Here is a 20,354-nt window from a genome sequence, read left to right as displayed (position 1 = left end):
CATCATCAAAACGCAGCCGTTGGCAAGCCAGTGACGGTAGAGCCAGTGGAAAAATGTAGACACCTTTGCAAAACTTTCCTGGGTGCAGCCAACATTTGCCACTGTCACGTCGGGACTGTTTTGCATGAGTTATCACTGTAGCTTTGATGTGCAGCGTGACCGCAGTCATCGGCACCCTTCGTAGAGCGGTACTGATTTATTTTCCTGTGCAGATGTGAATTTGGATCTCGTTGCATACTAATCCCATGGAAGCACAAGAGTTTCTCTGCAGTTTTCCTCTGTCCAGTAGTCAAAGCATTTCTAATAGATACCTTCACGGCCACTGTGCACATGCTCCTCTGGTCTTACCTCTCGTAGCTAAGCGACCAACCGCTAACTGTGCTGCTGTGATGCTGCAGAGCTGCCGGTCGTGCCTTCAGCCTGACGCCTTGGATGACGTGTTTATCCTTAGTGTTGAATGCTTCTTGCCCACCCAGTGTGAGAGTTACTTCTCCGCTACGTCCTCGGCCGTCCCCTTGTACAATCCAGGTGGTCTGAATGTGGATGGCTGCTGCTGTACGGTGCGCACAGTGCAGAATGGTGTCTAAGGCTAAGTCTTTGTGAGCATGATGCTGTCTGGGCATGGGTGTGTGTGTGAGAGAGGGAGAGGGAGCGGAGGACCTGCCATGTTAAGTTGCAGCCAGTTAAATTTAAACCAGCCTGCCTTCTGACACCTTGAGCCATGTCTGCACCCCACCACCCTCCAAACACACACACACACACACGCGCACACACACACACACACACACACACACACACACACACACGCACACACACACACACACACACACACACACACACACACACACACACACACACACACACACACTTGGGTGCTTGTGTGTCACAAATGGCAATGACTCTACTATATGGATCCTGACTGAAGCCCACTGCCTCAGCAGTCCCTGAGGGGAAGGACCTCATGCTTGGGATGGATTTTGCTTTTCGAGGAGAAATATAATGTAAATGTGCCACAAAACAAAAGCAAAACCGCACTGTTCCCATTGAACACTGTGGCACATTGATTACAGGTGTGTCAAACATACAGCCCGCGTGCCAAAGTCAGCCAGTTATGTGGTTCATTCATGCCTACAGGATGAGTTTGAAAGTAAAAGAAAAGCTGTGATGATGCTACAGTTATGTGTTGTATTAACAGTTTTATAATTTAATGATAGTTCTCACATTAGCATTACTAAGTAGAAAACACTGTGAAAATGATCAAACTTTAGAGCATACAATACTTACGGTCAGCAGTCCACAGCAATGGAGTGTTATGAGATAGACGAGTCACCACCAGGATGAAGGGCTAAGTTTAGAAAACAGTAATCCATGATGTATGTATTGGACGCAGTGTCAATGAGGAAATGGCACAAAGCGGAGCTGGGGGTGCCAGAAATAAAGATGTTGGTTTACTTTGGGAATCATCAGGGATAGAATTAGAACTGAGCTCATCAGAGGGATGGATAAGGTTCGATGTTTTGGAGGAAAAAGTTAGAGAGAGACGATTTAAATGGTTTGGATCCGTGCAGAGGAGAGATAGTGAGTATATCGGTAGAAGGATGGTCAGTAGGGACCTGTCGGGAAAGAGAGCAAGAGGAAGACTGAAGAGAAGTTTGACAGATGTAGTGAGGGAAGACATTGAGGGCAAATGTATGATAACTAAAATACATAATTACATCTTGAGTTGGTGTTAGAGAGGAGGATGCAGAAGACTTTGAAGAAGACTTGGAAAAAGGATGACGTACTGTGGCAACCCCGAACAGGAAAAGGCCAAGAGCAAATGAAGAAGAAGAAAATACATTTCATTTTCAAATGCAAGTACTGTACATAATTTTTCCATTCCAAATATGTCCAGGATCCAGTTCCCCAATGATGGACTCAGCCCAAGGAAGTTTATCTTTGGCAACAGGTTCTGTGAGATACTGGTGTTGAAGGTCTCTGAAATGCCCCAAGAGCATGCAGATGTCGGACTTCCTCCTTCCCAGGTTGGTGAGGGCTGGATGTACCACTGAAATGGTGTACTGGTGAGGGTCCACAGTGATGTGCATAGAGTTTGTGATCTGCACCACGATCAGTTTCTCAAAGTACTTCATACCTTTCGGAGTGAGGGCTACTGGCCGATAGTCATTTGGAGCCACTGTTTAGATCTTGGGTATGGGGATGATGGAGTCAGTCTTTAGGGAAGTCGGGACATTGTTGGGAGCGATGTGTTGAAAATATCTGTTAGCACCTCAGTCACAGGAAAGCTGGAGCTGAAATTCCTGAACCTCAGAACTGTGAGGCAGAAGTGCTAACCAACTCACTGGGCTGCCAACTCTCCGCTAAGTCTATAATTTAGAACTCCATTTGTCTTGAAATATGTTTAGTAATCATTAACTCTATCATTCCACAAGACGTACTTGTAGGTCTTTTTAAAATTAGGCCCGGCCTACCAAGGACGTACTTGTACGTCTTAAGTCCTTTTTTTTTTTTTTTTTGCGTCATAGAGAGGAGGAGAGTCTGATGCAATCTGTGAATGGGAATAAGACGTTTTTGCATTGTAAATCATGTAAAAAATCGACCAGTAGGTGGCAGTGGTGCCTCACGTGCTTGAAATGCATGCTTTTACAAAAAGCTCTTTTTCTCCGTTTTTTGCCCAGGAATCGCCATTTTCATGAAATTTAGCCATTTTGTAATGCCGATTGCTGGAGAATGTTTTTTCTGCTGAAAGAAGAGAGTCCAAACTTTATTTTGGTAGGCTTCATGTTTATATAAGAAGAACCAAATATTCTGTGGGCCTTGCAAGATCAGTCAAAATCCAGTAAAACGCTGGGATTGAGGGAGTTGCTCCAGTGAAAATGGCTGGGATTGAATGTGTTCATAGATTTTAGATTTTAATCCATCCATCCACTCTCCAAAACATTTCTCCTCACTAGGGTTGTGGACGTGCAGAAGCCTGTCCCCACCGTCATAAAGACACGGGGGACACCCTGAACTGGTTGCCAGCCATTTGCGGTTAGATTTTTAAATGAATCAATGGACATCTCGGACCTCCCATGGAGTCAAATGTCTGAGCACATCTTCCTCTCTTTATGAGCTTCTCACTCAAGACAACATTTGGTGCAACAAAGGGAGTGGTGGTCTTTTTCGGACACCAAAGAGCTTTTAGTGGTGTGTGCGTTTGTGAGTTCAGTAACTGCATTGGAGCAACAGGCCTAGTGCATGTTTGAGATACTGCTACTAGAACATGAGCTCTAATAATTTGTTACCCAATCAGATTGTACAAAGCACCAATGCATGACCCTTTTCTCTCTTCATCTCTCCTGCGGCATCATGGGAGCAAGGAGTTTAAAAGCAGAAGTATTTACGACTCAGTGCTCGCCTTTCAAGTTCCTGGAGTGCCACAAAGCATGCGGGACCGGCAGTGTGACACCGGCAGTTTAAAGATAGTTGGATTTCCGCTCGGCTAACTCTCCACCTGCCTTGTACAGTGGATATCTGTGTTTCTTCTGCCAGAACCAAAATCCAGTGTTCAAGTAAAGTGAAAATATTTAACTTGATATACTCCCACACGAGTAGTAAATAGAAACAGGATTGCAGTAGCTGAGAATGAACAAACTTATCAAGCAAAATATCAGTGTTTTTTTAACCATAAGTTCCCTAAAACTCAGAGAGAGAGAGAGAGAGAGAGAGAGAGAGAGAGAGAGAGAGAGAGAGAGAGAGAGAGAGAGAGAGAGAGAGAGAGAGAGAGAGAGAGAGAGAGAGAGAGAGAGAGAGAGAGAGAGAGAGAGAGAGAGAGAGAGAGAGAGAGAGAGAGAGAGAGAGAGAGAGAGAGAGAGAGAGAGAGAGAGAGAGAGAGAGAGAGAGAGAGAGAGAGAGAGAGAGAGAGAGAGAGAGAGAGAGATGGAAAGAGTAAGACAATAAGAGTCACAATTCCAGTGCAGTGTGAAAGTCCAGAATAAGGTGCATGGGGTTCTGTGTGCAAGTTGTTGGGAGTACAGTACAATGATGAGAGGATGAATATGATAATAGCAGTTCCCTCCCAGGGTGGAATTAAAAAGCCGCATGGCATGAGGGAGGAGAGATTTCCTCAATCTGTCAGTGAAGCAGGGCAATGACAGCGGCCTGTGAAATGAAGCTGTTTCTCTGGCTGGATATGGTGCTGAGCAGTGAATGCATGTGCTGTGTGTCATTCTTGCCACTGAAAACATCTAACTATTCTCTTCAATAAGGCGATGGATTGGGAATGTTTTTTGAATTTTCTGAATATATCATTAATGCTCCCTTGTTCACATTCTTCTGATGTCTCTTGTGCATTTCCAGGTTGTGTCCCTCAAACACAAGATGAACCAGAGGGGATTTTATGTTACGGAGCATTGTATGCTTGTGGTCTGAAAACGCAATTCTCAGAATGGAGAATGAATTCTTGCAAATGACTATGCAGGTGCCGAATGTTGGTCCAAGTATGAAAGCAGTCAGCTCACTTAGCACTTGGCAGGGCCGTCAGATATTTGTACGAGTATAAATGTGGTCCTTTCACAGGAAGTGATATGTCTATGTGCAACAATCAACATATTTTGATTTTGTTTTTAATTTGCTTTCTTCTCAATCTAGTGGCTAAAATAATATAAAATATAAGATAAAATAATATTGATTTAGAGTTAGATTACATTTTTGCAAGAAAAGAGTACTGCGACTGGCTGGCAACCAGTTCAGGGTGTACCCCGCCTACTGCCCGAAGACAGCTGGGGTAGGCTCCAGCATTCCCCGCGACCATTGTGAGGTTAAACAGGTCAGAAAATGGATGGATGGATGAAAATAATATTTTGCAATGGGTAAAAAGTGAACGAGAGGAAACGAAAATGTACTGTCAAGAGTGCATCACATTTGCACAACTCTTTTGCCCCCCGGTGGCCAGCAGGCAGCATTGCGCCCCCAGGTGCAACCAATCGAGTTGTTAAAGGGACAGAATAAGCAGAATGGGATTTTTTTTTGTTTAGCAGCAGCAAGCCCTTGTTAGTTCGTACATCCCTCATGGCTGAAAATTACTTGAAGATGCTGAGCGGGAGCTTGCACTTCATCCCAACCGGCAGGCAACTGCCCAGGACGCCTCCTCTGTCCGAAGTGAAGAGACGCTTGGTCTTTATCAATGAGGATCAAAAAAGTCACATTGTGGCATTCCATCAGGACACTGAGGTTCGTGCATCCAGTTAGACCATCTGTTGTCTGACTTAACTGTTTCGTTTGCAGTCCCAACTGGTGACCTCATGACCTTTGACTATGATCCAAAGGGGGACAGCGGCGAGCGCCCTGTTCCGGATGAGATTGAGTTCAACACTTCAGCCACAAAACCAGGTTTGGCTTTTTCAATGATACTTCTAAACAGTGTTACCAGAAACTTTGTTGAACTAACGCATGTATTTTGCATTAGAAAAATCTTGCAGCAAACCACTAAATAGAAATTTCACAAAAAGTACACTCCTAATGTGGGGTATTCTTAAATTTCAGGAGAAACTCACTCAAGTTATAAAACTAATGGGCCATAAACAAAATAAGGAAAGTTTTGCATTGCACTTATCAAATCATTTGTTTATTATTTTTCAAATTATCGAGATGACAACATGTTAGTGTAGTTGAGTTTAGGTTGACCCGGACAAATCAAATTATATGCTTTGTTATTACCACTTTTTCTTGAAAGTGTATCCCCAGAAAAAAAAAAAATCTAAAATCATTGCCCCACCCCCCATGTTGGTGCCTAAAATATCCTCCAATTTGGTATGACCCATATACTGACATTAACTCACAAATGTTAAGTACGGTACATTTACAGTGTAAAAAATCTGGGCCTGTTACGGTGAATATATATATATAGAAGAATTAAATATGCATTATTTGTAGTTTTTATATGATCTTTCCAACAAATTAAGTGAGGTAGAATAAATTCCTGCAAAAGTTGGCCACAGCTCTAGAACATTTTTCAAAAGGATCACGCCAACATGCATCGTGTTAAATATCATTTTCATGTCTTTATGTGAAGCAGTGAATTTGTTTTGATCAGTGAATAGTTTTATACCGACGCTGCATTGCTACAATCATGAGTTAACGATTAAAAATGTAACATTGCACATATTAACATGTATGCTTCTCAAAGGCAAAACGGTGAATTTTCGAAGGTCACATTTTTGCCCGTCCATTCATAATATTGGTAATTAAATGAATATTAAACAAAAGATTCTGTAAAATCAGTTAAATGTAGTTGTGACAAGTTGGCACACCAGAGGGTCAGATTCTAACATGTGTGCATTCTTGCAAGCTTTGTCTGCTTACCCTGACACCTTACTGAACGGCATGAAGGGGTATGAGATAACATCCGGTGACCTGGACTTCTTGAGGAAGATTCAAGTGGAGAAACACGTCAAGGAGCTACGGGTTGGCTTTCAGTGGAGTGATCCACGTGCATAAGTTGGGAAGCCAATTCATCTGCGTGTTCTTCAGGCAGAGCTGGAGGTGGTGCGAAACGTGCTGCAAAGGGAGCTGGTCTTGGAGCCGATGCTGACCTCCAGCGAGAACGTGCAAGCTGATCTGGACAAAGTGAGCTGACGTTGCTTGTTAACTTTACATCGAAGTTATTTGATTTGATTTTCCTACAACTTATTCAGGACCATCATAAACATTTTCATTGTTGTTTACTTCTTTAAATGCATCATGCTTTTAACCAACATCAGCTCATTAGAACACATATCCATTATTCTTAACATTATCGTTGATAATATCCATTTATTATCATTTTGCGCAATGTGCAGGTGGGAAAACGACCTAAAATGATTTTGTTGTTCATGTAGCCTCAGTACGGTACTTTTTTTTTTTTTTTCCCTCTTCCCCCTGACATTGCTAATAGTTTTCTCAGTCAGCAGAGGGCGCTTCCCCTTCTAAAACTAACGTTCTTCTCTATGGCCAGTAGAGTTCTCAAAATCGTAATTCATTTTCACCACTGGAGTGCAGCAAGTCATTAAACGCCCCTTTTGGAAACTAAAAATATTATTTGAATTTGCTCTTTTGTTCAAATATTAACCAATGATGTAATCGGATAGAGAAAACACACCAAAAAAAATCCAGTATCATGTCTACAATGACTCATTTAATCCAAATTGAATCATTCAATCCAGTCAATAACAAGGATTAAAAAAAAGATGGATTTCACAGGTTTGAATTGACCACCAATCGCCAAAAAAAAGAGCCAAAATCTGAACATTGATGTACCGTAGTCACTATCTTGATTTTATTTAAAGAGCTGAAGTGACAAATTACAAAATCAGACAAAAATGCCCCTAAGAGGAAGTGATCAAACTTAAATTGAATAGTGGAAGTTACAGCACATTTCAGCTTCTTCCTGTCATGACCTTGGAAGTTGACTACTCTTAACTTGTGAGTGGACTACGTTGGTGGGAGTGGCTGGATCAGACTTCATCCTGCACCCTGAGGTAGAGGGTGGAGTCATTTTGTGACTCAAAGCAGCATGAAACATAAAAGTGTGCAGTCCTTTGGTCGGATTCCACACCAACGTGTCCTTGCTCAGTTGTGTTGTATTTGCATAATCATACCAATGAAGAACCCATCAAACAGCTTTACCAAGGTAAAAAAAAAAAAAAAAATGTGTCTTCTTCACAGTTCTTTTTACAGTGACCAGTTTGTGTAAATGTCTTCTGCCTGTCAGTCTTCATCATACTCGGAGCTCGTGGAGCACCACAAGCAGGTGCTTGGAATCATGTTGTCATCAGTCAAAGTGTTGGAGCGAAAGGCCACGTCACTGCTGGCGGTAGTAACCAAGGAAGATGTGGATCGGGCACCGAGCAAGAAAAAGAAGAAGAAGAAGAAGCAGCAGCAGCAGCAGGCACTCAGTCATATGGAGAAGGACATTATTCGGTATGTTTAGGCCTCATCTCATGTTGCAATTTGTGCACGTGTGTCCCATGTCATTATTTACTAGAAAACGCATCCTTTAGTTGCATTCTAAACTTATGTACGTCTCAGGACAAAGGAGGAATCAAAGGAGACGGAACAGTTGGTGAAACAACTTGTTGGTTGCCAGGTGAGGAAGACAACCACAGCCGATCAAGCTGTTTTAATTAATCTCTTCTGCTGCCTTTTAGATGCTGATTCAGCAACTAACGAGAAACATGTCAGAACTCAACTCTAAACTAGCTCAACCAGAGGTAAGAGCACAGCTTGCCCCCCTTCAACCAATGAATTTAATTTTAGCGCCAACGTCTAAACTCACAATCCAACCCTTCAAATAGATTGAGAGAAGAGAGGCTGTTAACCTCGTAGCGCCAAAGACGGATCTGCCCGCTGGCAAGAACCCAGCAGGCAAGGACGCAAGTAAGAGTGCATACAAACCCCAACGATCCCCTTCAAAATCCACGGTGGAGAGGGCTCCCAAAGAAGCCGTGGGGCAGCAGAAACTGGCAGATAACTCGAAACTTGAACGAGGGAGACCCAAGGCCGTCAGTCGCGCAAAGGCCACAGCGTCGAGGGCCGTCAGTCGCGCAAAGGCCGCAGCGTTGCAGGCGGAAAGTGGCAAAGAGGCAGACAACGCGAAGCATCCTGAGCCAGCAAGAAGGCCACTAGAGCATCAGCAGGAGACGAACCAACTAAATATTGTTCTTAGACGCTCCAAGAGGATTGCAGAGAGGCAATTGCAGACAACCAAATGTGCCCCCTGAAGTTTTTTTTTTACTTCGGTTTTATTTGATTATTTTTATTTTTATTTTTTTTTTATGCATACATATAAATAAAAATATGCTTCAATTGAAGCGTGGTGTTTTAAAGAATCGCATCTCATCTTACACAGTAGTAGTTGTTTACCATTGCACTTAACAGCGGAACCTTTAATGATCACGCCGGTGGGTTGTTGAACGGAAACCAATTTTTCGCATAGGGGAGGAATGGAAATAGAATAAATCATACACTAAAAAAATGGTGTTGAATTTACTCGTACTTTATTTTGTCAGGCGTTTGCCTGAAATACAATCATCTGGATCCAGATGCATTTTTTAAAATCTCGATTATACATCTACTTGAATGTATCTGCATTCGAATGATTTTATTTTGTGCAGCCACATGACAAAATAAAATTGAGTAAATTCAAGAAAAACATTTTCAGTGTGTGTTGGATGCGACGTGTGTAGACTGTCGCTGAAGTGCACGAGTTCATCATTGCCAACCGCCTCTGAAATAACCACACTCACTTCTCGTTTCCTGCCTTACTATAAATATGGCTTCAGTTGCCAGGGCAGTCAATTAAAAACTAATGCAGTGCAATACTGTACATCTAAAGTCTCAAGAAGTTGTTTCCAGATAAGATTGCCCATTTGGCCGCGTTGCTCTGTGTACGGCAGGCCTTGCCCTTCAGTAGTCTGTCAGGCTGATGTGTAACCTTGAGCTTCTACTGCATTTCTTGTCTTTCTTTAAGCCTCACGCCCACAAATGCTGAAATGAGTGATTGTGCTCAGCAGCCAGGCCGCTTCGTGGTCTCTGTTGGCTTCATGTCCTGATAAGACCAACAATCTTTCCACTGTTTCCCTTCTCTGCCCTGTTGGCAATGATGAATTTATTGAAAAAAAGGTTTCCCAGTGCACAGCTTTCCTCCGTTTCGTTCTTATTGCTGCAATGTTCCTGCTTGCCAAAGCAGGAACCTCTTGCTGAGGCGTGAGAACCTTCACGTTAATTCTCATCGTGTTTCGCTGATTGCCTGGATCCAGGCCCAAGGAGTTTTGGCTTGTGAATTGTCGAGACATTGTTGATGTCTTGACAATTTTGGCTGGCTTCAAGTCCCACAGTAATTTTTTGACATCAGAACTATTCTATTAATTATGGTTAAGTTTTTCTGGTAAATATCCGCTTCCTGTTTTTCGCTACTGAAGACTAACTCAAGAAAATAAGTCCAAGTCAGTCGTGGAGCAAAATGGGACTCTTGCCATTGTGGGCAAAAAAATACTCAAGCAAGCAAACGCACAGGCTTTAACAAGGGTTTCAAACTCCAAAGCAGGACAAGCTTCCACTGTGCTGATAGGTCCTCGTCCAGCCTCTGTAAACTCCAGCAATCCTGCATCATGAGTTCATGGGTGCTGACTTTCTGCTCTGTCAACACCATCTGCGTGGAATCAGTGTGTGTGTGTGTGCGTGTGTGTGTGTGTGTGTGTGTGTGTGTGTGTGTGTGTGTGTGTGTGTGTGTGTGTGTGTGTGTGTGTGTGTGTGTGTGTGTGTGTGTCTCCACTTAGGCGCCAGTAAAAACGGGCTCTGCTGGCAAAGGAAGAGAGCGCACCCTTGGTTTATCAAAGCAGCGCAAACCGAGTCCAGGGAGCCTGTGACCTTCAATTTCCTGTCGGCCTTGTGTTATTCAGTCTCTATATTGCCAATCTTTTTAAGCGGAAGTCCTTGAATACTCCCTAATCGGAGTTACAGTATATAAATTGCTTTGTGGGTGCATGTTGATGTCAAAAACCTAATTGGAATTTCCCTCACATTCTTTGTCATTTAATCACGTATTATTTGCACGTTTCTTGTAGGTGTAATGATGCACTGTGACCTGAAAAGGATATACACTATGCTGAGAAGAAATTACCCTGAAGGAAATCGAAATGCTCAAGAAGGGTTTGTTGTTTCCTGCTATGACAGTGATTCTGTGGTACCACTATTGGTATATGGGGAAAAAAATGACTACAGGATATGTCAGAATGTATTACACATTATAGTGTCTTAAATCTTTTTTTTTTAATCCAGGACAGTACATTTAACTCTCATTCAGTTGTTTAATTTTTAAGTACCATATTGGCCCAAATATAAGACGGTGTTTTTTGCATTGAAATAAGACTGAAAAAGTGGGGGTCGTCTTATATTCGGGGTGTTGACATTATACCCATTCACGACGCTAGATGGCACCAGATATCATTGAAGCGAATGCTGAACTTGACTCCAAAGGCCAAAGTGAACCCCTGTCACGAAGAATAAGAATAAAAATAAAAATAGCGATAGCACGAAGAAGAAAAATAAAAAATAGCACTAAGGAAGAAAAGAGAAGAAAATAATAGAAGAGATAACAGAAAATGGAGAAACATAGCGACAATCTGGGGAAAAGTGGGTCGAAGATCGGCCAGGTAAACCGGCAGCTGAGGAGAAGTTATGATGTAATTTACATTTCAAAAACCAGAGGCCATTCATTTACAAAAGTGATTGCACTTTAGTTTACATATTTAAATGTTCAGATATTAAGATTTGAATGAGGCAAAATAACATGCTTTTTCTCGCAAATATATCGTTATAATCATTTGTTTCAGATGTACTGTAATTATTTTCTGTATAAAAATTAATTTGGTGTTCAAAAAGTCTCTTTTCAAACTTGAGTCTTGAAAAAGAGGGGGTCGTCTTATAATCAGGGCCGTCTTATATTCAGGCCAATACTGTATGTTTGTATGGCTTGCTTACGATATTAATGATACTTTCAAGCAATAAACCAAATTTTTGACAAACATTTGCGCCAACTTTCGTCGTGACCGAAATATTTTGTTGAGGTGCTACTTGGTGTAAAACATATGAGAACCACGGATATATATCGTATATTCATTTATTAATTTTCCGAACCGCTTTATCCTCACAAGGGTCGCGGGGGGTGCTGGAGCCTATCCCAGCTGTCTTCGGGCAGTAGGCGAGGGGCACCCTGAACTGGTTGCCAGCCAATCGCAGGGAATAGAGAGATGAACAACCATTCACGCTCACACTCACACCAAGGGACAATTTAGCGTGTTCAATCAGCCTGCCATGCATGTTTTTGGAATGTGGGAGGAAACCGGAGGACTCGGAGAAAACCCACACAAGCACGGGGAGAAATGCAAACTCCACACAGGAAGGCCGGAGCTGGAATTGAACCCGGTACCTCTGCACTGTGAAGTCGATGTGCTAACCACTCAACTACCGGGCCGCCTATATCATATACTGTATATTTATGTATAGAATATGTATTTGGATATATTTTCTATCCAATATTAAGTGCAATTAAATTTAGCAGAACAGGGAAAGAGAAAAGCAGTCAGGATTCAAACACAAATGTATCACCCTAAGGACCTTGTGAGTCTTACAGTGGACTCATGTAAATTGTGCGCTGAAGTTTAGACACTAAAATGTACAATTATTAATAATCTCACCACTGGCTGGTGGGCTATTTACCTTCCCACCAGCAGTTTATTAGCAGGCTCTGGCATACTCACAAGATAAAGCTTGATTTGCACAGCATGGTTCAAGTTTTTGCTCTCAAACGGCACATTGCAAATATGCTTCATGGAAGAGAGCTGTGGGTTTTTTTTTTGGGGTTTTTTTTTCTCTCTTACTTCCACTACACACATGAAATTGTATATATTCAAAGCAGAATCAGGTTTCTTCGGCTTGTAGATAAAAATCCAGCACGTATCGGTTATCTGACAAGGTGAGTGTCGCGTATGGAAATCACCTGACCGAACCGAACCGCACATATCTGATTAAACAATACAAACCAAAACCAGCAAAAGCAGACATAGTAGACTCGAGGTGTGTCAATCGTCTCAATGTTCATTCCTCCTGATCTCTCCTTTTATTTATTTATTTTTAATACCTCTAAAACCTGGCATTTGAACGTGTGTGTGTGTGTGTGTGTGTGTGTGTGTGTGTGTGTGTGTGTGTGTGTGTGTGTGTGTGTGAGTGGACTTTTAATAGACACTTTACATATGTGTTGAACCATTCAGCAACTCGCTCCAAGGTAAATGTCTAAAGCATCACGTTACCAAAAAACACTTTTAATTAGAAACTGCCATGTGAGGCATCCACACTTGTCGTCCGGTGGAATTAGCTCATTGTTTGCTTTGGAAAGCTTCTAACTAATGATCCCTAATGTGGCTATAATAATAATGATCATATTCTGTTAATTTGTCTTGAGATGCTGTCTTGCTTATTAAAAGAAAAAAGGGTCCGGGGGAGGAGTGGTGGGGGGTTTGATGAGCAGAACACAATAGTCCACTTTGATTTTTTACGCATTCGGGATGTTCCATCCAATGCAGAAATTGGAAAGATTTTCAGTAATTTAGTACAGTTAAGGTACTTTTCCACTGGCCAGTCCTGAACACTTTTCCTGTTTTGATTGGGTGTCTTTGAGGTAAATGTGAAGAGAACATTGGAGACAAAAGAGCAGCAGTGAGGCGATGTAATGACGGTGAAACACTATCTGATGATTTCTTCCACTGACCTTGTAGCTAAATTCCTCCACATGTTTTCTTTCAAAGTTAACCAGCTGAAATGTCTGTGATGTCATCATTTACCTTATTTTCCTGATGTAACGGCCAGAAAAATGAATCCTTTAATTTCTCCCATACAGGGACATTCATATTATACTCCAGGAACAAACGTCAACGCGAGGGTTAAGTACATTGCTCAAGCGTATGAGGACTGGGAAAATGAGCTCCAGTAATCAGTCCCAATTTTGCCCTTAGAAGGTCTCAAAGCTCGTCAAGTACTGTACAGTAAAAGACCCTCTAGTGGAGGCTGGGCACTGCAAAACCTTTTACAGCAAATAGTTCTTGTTGTTTTCTTTTTTTTCATTTCGAGGTTATCTGCTGTAGCGAACAGTGGAGACAAAAGAATATTGACCACTTTTCAAGGCTGTGGCCTTTTCTTATAAAATGTCATATTTGTGTTTGCCTTTCATGAGTAAAAACTGGTGCAGGTACGTACAGTATAGCTTAGAGGGTGCGGTTTCCATGCCGACCATGTTTTCTCTCTGCGGTGTGCTGGGCTCGCTCCACCGTCCTGAAAGTGATTGATGCAGGGAAATAATAGAGTTCAGCAGCTATTTTCTGTGAAAACGACTGCAAATTTGGCAGATGTTTTTTTTTTTTTCCTGAAGCGTCTGAAGTTAAATAAAAAAGCACCACGAAAAATGATTACTTAAATGTGAACCAGCTGTTCACGGTCAGAATTGACACCTTGAAATAAGCAAGAAGTTGAGCAAAAGTTCAAAGCCTCACTAAAATTGCACATGGATGCAAACCCGAGTCGTGAGATTAGATCTGGTTTGTAAAGAGTGGTTTTATTTCCTATTGCATTGCCCGCTGTTACACAATCTCAGCATGAATAGCCGTGCATTTGACGAGTTGTGATCGATGCGACAGAGAAGTACGAAGTAAGCAACACTTTTGTTGGGTGGCAGTGTTGCCTCATCGAAATGCATCGTACAGAGATGAAATCAGGGATGGGCAATTTGAATGCTGCAGAGGCCCCATTTTTTCATCAGTGCTACTGGGGGTGGCCAAAAAAAAATTCCATTTTAAATATGGACTAAATATCTGCACCTATTTCATTTTTGAGAATACATTTTTCAATACATATGTTCAAATATAGAAGATCCTAATCAAACAATAATGGATTTCAGAATCGGAATCAGAATCAGAATCGCCTTTATTGTCATTGTATAGCATACAACGAAATTTGGGTGCCACTCCTTAGTGCATTTCGTAAAAAAAAAAAAAAAAAATAGAATAAAATAAGAAGACAAAATAATGTAATGTATTTTTTCCCAGTGTAAAGCGCTCTCTTGCATAAAAATTCCTGTTCGAAGATGGCACAAAACTGCTGAACAAGAATCCAATACGAAGTGCAACTTACTCCGCATTTTTTTCTCAAAAATCAACTCACTCAAAATGCGTATCTTTTTGAGGTATTATGATTGTCCAGCATGTCATTCCAAATCCTCAAAAAAAATTAGGCATACTCCCTTTACAGTATGCGGCAGTATAAAACCCAGTGTATGTGCAGCTAAGACATGTCTACCATCTTGTGGTGATTGGTAATATTACAACTTATAAAAGACAATATTTACTCACATTATGGATTTGTCCCTTTTTTCTGGAATTTTTCTTTTCCCCATTTCCCACCTGTTTTTCATAAATGTATATTGAATTTTGGGAAAGGATTGTAAAACAATAAAAGAAAATTCATCCAGTTGCCCCACCCAGGATTAAATTATTTGGCTCCATGAAGCAGGCAATATTTGTGTCCTGGCAGAGATTTGTAACTTGCTTTGGATAGCAATAGCAACTTGATCGAAATTGAGGCCGACCAAAGTACGTTATAGCACCGCGATTGCCTTTCCGCAGTTGGCCGTTGTCTGTGCTTTCTCCCTTAAGCAGATCCTGTGGTCCTTTTTGTACAGTATTTGGGCTCCGTCCTGCTTGTTCAGCTCCTCCCTCTTGCACATAAAAGCCTCACCCCTATCAAAGTTCTGTGCTCCATCCACCCTGCAGTATAGCAGCAACACGTGAAGGTAAGAGGTGCACGCAGCGCCAATCTGCTTTTGGGTTGTTCATGTTTTGTCTGTATAAGTGCGTTATTGGCATGTCTGGCTGCAGCATCGCATTTTCTGCATTGCCTTCTTGCCAGCAAAACATCGCAGATCAATTCAAAGGATTTTCTGAATGTCAAATTCTTAAGAAAATACAGACTGACTCATAAGTGGGACTTGGTAGCCGTGAACTTGCCTTGACTTCTGAGCACAAGAATTCTTTCTGCATCCAGAATGTGAAGTGATCATCATGCAGGGCCCGCAAGCTGCCAAACTCCGCAGTATGCGTGTCTGTCTGTCCCTCCTGTGCACCCGCCACCTTAAACCTGACATTGGGTGATTGTTTGGGATGATTTGGTGCTTGTTGCTTAATTTGATGAGGGTCAGAGACAATGCTTTCATGCAAGAATATCCAAAGAGCTCACAAGCACCACATTAACATTAAAAAGACATTATCTTGTCCTCCTGGAGGCCGGCTGCTGTTGTGTTATTGTTGAAACAGCGCCACTTGTCATTGACGGGTGCAAAAGAGGGGACAGGCGCTTCCATGAGCAGGCCCAGACTTTTATGTCTGCTGCCTTGTTCATGTCTTTGCACTGTGCCCCACACCCGCTCGCTCACTCCTGCCTCCTAGACAGGAAGTGTTGATGTAGCATGGAGAGAATGTGCTTCTTGATCCCACCACCATGTGTCTGTTGCTGCCTCCTTTCTTGTCTCTCACTTGTGAGTCACACTGTGACAGCACACGCAAATGCTCCTCTCCTGCAAGTTGGGTTAGAAAATATGTTTTAGTAATCATCTCAGGTTTGTATTTTGCAGAGATTAAGGCAATCGCGTTCTTCTCTTTGACCCTTGAATTACTTTGTACAGTATTTTACTGTTGGAACGTTCAGCCTCATAGCAGAGAGACAATCAGCATTTTCTGGGAGGGCATAGGTCAAGGTCGTTGGGATGAGGGGTTGGGGATTGATTTGTTGAGCCCAATGACAGACCACGCATAACATAACTGGGCCTTCAGCCCGGACTTACCCGACTTAGTCCACCTCATCAGGCCACCACGATCGCCTGGTTCATGTAGAAGCCAAAATGTATTTTATTATTGCAATACAGTACAATTAACATGTAGCTCTTCAATGTGAAACATCTGGAAAAAATCAATATTTATATCATAGCATGTAAAAAAAGGAAAACATTTCAGTCAATGACATACTGTCAAGAAATGCTGATTATTGAACATATTAAAGTCTGTCGGCGCATTTTGCTCGTGACGTTGACGGTAACAAGTTTTGCTCTGAACAACCAATCAGAGGATGGAAAAATGCTGATGTCATCGTAGGCCAGCTTGTTTGCTTTGTGAGGAATAGGATACATTTCAAATTGGTTTGATTGAATAAGCCCTCCTATTTGTAAGATGACTAAAGCTACTTGGGTCAGCACTCCAGATTGTGAAGGCCGTGGGCAGATGAGAAGACATCGCAACACAGAAGATGAAAAAAAAATTATCCATCATTCACATCCATGTCTGCGAGCCGTGCAGCTTAGAGAGATGCTACAAAATGAAGAGAATAGACTGTTGGGAACAAATCAATACAATTTCATGCAACAAGGATTGGAATTTAGGGTTTAAATGAAGATAATTGCTTCTGAAAGTGTTCAGGACAGTCGGGAAGGCCTTGCAGGACCACCAACGGTTGATTCTAATTCTTGGGTTGTCATATCTTGTTATGGCAGCTGGTCAGGTCAGGTGGCACTGATGTGCTGGAGCATGTTGCATAAACTCAGTACCTTGGCATTTCACAAAGCTTGATCTCAGAAAGAACTAATCAACACAGTTTCTCTAAATATTCTTAGTTGATGGATAAAATATAAAGAAATGTGTGTCGCTGAAAGTGGATCAAACACATTCACTCCTTGTGCCACATGCACACCCATCCAACAGACAGAATAAAACTCACACGGATAAATAAAAGCAGCTTACCTCTCGTTTTTCTTCTTCCATCTTTGCAGCGAATTGGATTTGTTTGATTTTGATGAGTTAGTTGTTTTTGCATTTAAAGTATTGTGACCACTTACCTCTGTGCAATGTGGAAATAAAACTAGTTCTGAACAATGACTCCTTTGTACGGTACAGATATATTAAAATCACAGTTTACAGTCTAAAATTAAACTATTGCAGCTGTAAACTGTAAATTTCCCATCGTCTCGTTGATGGCTTGTTATTTTTGGCCCATCAAATCCATAAAACATGGCTGAGTGCCTTTGGGAGCCAGCATAAATATGAGACAAAGCAACCACATGAGGTTCTGGCAATAAATTATGGGTGCAAAAGGTGCAGTCGAACGAATCCGCTTGTTGACATTTGTCTGAAATAAAAACTGTGGCGAGACGTCAGGTGACCTGCGGCTCCCGGTACATCAAGGCAATTCTGTTAATGAGTCACACGCCCCGCCTGTGTACTGTATTGGAGTGTAGCATTGTTTGAAAGAGCCGGAATAAAATGCAGGTTTCATTGCAAATTCTTGCTAATCACATTCGGTGGCATAGCTATCAATTGTTTACACACAGAATGCTCTTTTAAATGTTGTCATCATAGATATATGCAAGTACACACACACACACACACACACACACACACACACACACACACACACACACACACAAGAATGCAAGAATATAGGAGGAGCTGACCCACTGATTCTGGACTCTCATATAGTCACCATGGCAAATGATCTTATTGATCCAGTGTGTCTTGATGTCATCATGCTGTTCTCTTTAAAATAGGTCAGATTGATGCAGTCTCAGAGGTCGGGTTCAACGTGTGTCATTGCCCTTAATAAAGGCTGGGGATTTTTCAAATGTGTTGTTTGTTGAGTAAAATGGAATGACATGCCAGAAGGACTAACACTACTAACTTTCAAATGCTGTGAGAGATGAAATAGTTATCAATCAGTAGTTTAATCTTATTCAGTCACCATCCAGTAATATTTTCCATATTATACACACAAATCATTACAATCAGTTTTTGTATTTTGTTGGAGGGGGGTTTTCTTACAAACATAAAACATTTGCTTAAGCTAACAGCTTCCAAATGGAAAGAAAGAAAAAAACCCATCACAGACAATTTTTTATTGATACACTTTTAAAAGTGAATCATACAAATTTTCACTATATATGAGATTTGCGTTATTCCAATACTTAACAACGGCAACAAAACAACGTCCCCTTTTAACTTCTTCAACAGCTTTTTGTACTTGTGTAATAAGTTTACCAAAACCTCCGGAATCATACTGAGACTCACAAATTAAAAATAACTTTGTTATGAAGAGGGAAGCGATGGTGTTTTAGAATTCAACAATGAATAGTTTCATTTCATGCACGATATTAACATCTGTTGAGCTTCATTTATGTAAGCTTTAGTATGTATTACCTGCGCATAAATCTGCAATAGTCTACATCAAGCCCGTGCTACAGCTCTTCTTTAATCGAAGAGCTTGTTAGTATTATTTTAGGGTTTTGATTTACTATTTACTTCAGATCAGACTGAAGCTGAATGCCTCAAACAATTCAACATTTTCAGTAAAAAAAAAATGTGTCCACCCTGACCAAGGGGCGTAAAGTGCTTTTTTTAAAATGTAATATTAACAGAACTTATTTTTACACATATTATGGCCATTGATGATAATAAAATATTAATTTTATATTTGCTAGTACACTTAAAGTTTTTTTTTTTTATATAACATGGGAACTAAATTGCTCTAACTAGGACAGAAAAAGTGATGATTCCCAAAGAATAAGTTTGTTGAAATGAGGAATGTGAAACAGTGTGGGGTTCTGTCCATGGTGCTAGATCTTTACATTAGAAATCAGTTGGAGACTCTTGAAACGTTGTGACAATGTTGGACTTGGTACCCTTGTCAAGTGTTTAAGCCAATGAACACATCCAAAACACTGACAGGCCGCAACATAATGACCACTTGCGCAACCTAATGTGAGCCAATATGAGAAATTCTAAGTGTACTTATGATAACTAGTCTTAGTCTCTATGCCTTTCTTTCTGTTGATGAAATGTGCATGCATTGTAGTGCCTCTACATGAAGTTGAAGAAGGTACAAGTCTAACCTGCAATTCATTTTTTTTTGGCAGTGCTGAGACCTTACTGGACCCCTTACATGGCCACCTTCCCATTCATACCTTGGAAACGAGTCCAAGAAGCAACCTAATGTGAGGCGAGGCAGTGGACAAAGACATTTACTTGGCAAAGAAAACAACTTCAAAAGTAAGCCAAAATGGCACTCATAGTTGGAGGGGCCAAACTTTTGCCAATTAACCAGATTTTGTCTGGTGGTCAGTGGGGGGGGGTTGACCAATGTTGACCTATTGCAGCATAAATAAGAATACAGTTCAAGTCTTTACAACCTTTAACTTTTCCCACATGTTATGTTTCAGCCTTATTTGCATCCATCCATTTTGTAATCCGTTTTTCCTCACAAGGGTCACGGGGCGTGTTGGAGCCTATCCCAGCTGTCTTCGGGCAGTAGGCGGGCGACACCTTGAACTGGTTGCCAGCCACTCGCAGGGCACACATTGACAAGAGACCATAAATCAGGATGTATTGTATTGTATTGTATTCATGCTCACAATCATTCCGAGGGACAATTAACTGTGTTCAATCAGTCTGCCATGCATGTTTTTGAAATGTGGGAGGAAACTGGAGTACCCGGAGAAAACCCATGCAGGCACGGGAAGAACATGCAAACTCCACACACGTCGGCCAGAGCCGGAATCGAACCCTGCACCTCTGCACTGTGAGGCGGACGTGCTAACCAGTCGATCACCGTGCCGCACCCAGCCTTATTTCAAAATTGATTATTTTTCACCTCAACAAATACCACATATCGGAATGAAAACATTACATTTTGTGTGTGTGTGTGTGTGTGTGTGTGTGTGTGTGTGTGTGTGTGTGTGTGTGCGTGTG

At 41.5% G+C, this 20,354-nt stretch overlaps 3 protein-coding genes across 5 annotated transcripts in view; 2 read left to right on the top strand and 1 right to left on the bottom strand.

The window, feature by feature from the left end:
• filip1l (filamin A interacting protein 1-like) overlaps positions 1 to 724 on the bottom strand; it is a 32,783-nt gene extending 32,059 nt beyond the window's left edge. The window contains exon 1 of one of the 2 annotated variants that reach the window (XM_019856579.1): positions 349 to 724. The gene's annotated coding sequence lies outside the window, so the exon portion shown is untranslated. The remainder of the gene's footprint in view (positions 1 to 348) is intronic. The other variant, XM_019856577.1, reaches the window with a different exon arrangement.
• Positions 725 to 1,249: 525 nt separating this feature from the next.
• Positions 1,250 to 8,741, top strand: LOC109507241 (uncharacterized). The gene is made up of 9 exons (XM_019856529.1): positions 1,250 to 2,024; positions 5,074 to 5,214; positions 5,310 to 5,373; positions 6,332 to 6,447; positions 6,514 to 6,609; positions 7,733 to 7,941; positions 8,050 to 8,107; positions 8,169 to 8,231; positions 8,316 to 8,741. Exons 1-9 carry the CDS (start codon positions 1,887 to 1,889, stop codon positions 8,739 to 8,741), a joined length of 1,311 nt encoding a protein of 436 aa, XP_019712088.1. The 5' UTR covers positions 1,250 to 1,886.
• A 6,518-nt stretch (positions 8,742 to 15,259) lies between these two features.
• Positions 15,260 to 20,354, top strand: part of LOC109507269 (collagen alpha-1(VIII) chain-like) — a 10,046-nt gene continuing 4,951 nt past the window's right edge. For both annotated transcript variants that reach the window (XM_019856588.1, XM_019856587.1), the window contains exons 1-2: positions 15,260 to 15,361; positions 19,523 to 19,655. The gene's annotated coding sequence lies outside the window, so the exon portion shown is untranslated. The remainder of the gene's footprint in view (positions 15,362 to 19,522; positions 19,656 to 20,354) is intronic.

This window comes from Hippocampus comes, unplaced genomic scaffold (assembly GCF_001891065.2).
Source record: "Hippocampus comes isolate QL1 unplaced genomic scaffold, H_comes_QL1_v1.1 scaffold283, whole genome shotgun sequence".
NCBI classification, from domain to species: Eukaryota; Metazoa; Chordata; class Actinopteri; order Syngnathiformes; family Syngnathidae; genus Hippocampus; species Hippocampus comes.
This window is presented reverse-complemented; position numbering and strand designations above follow the sequence as displayed.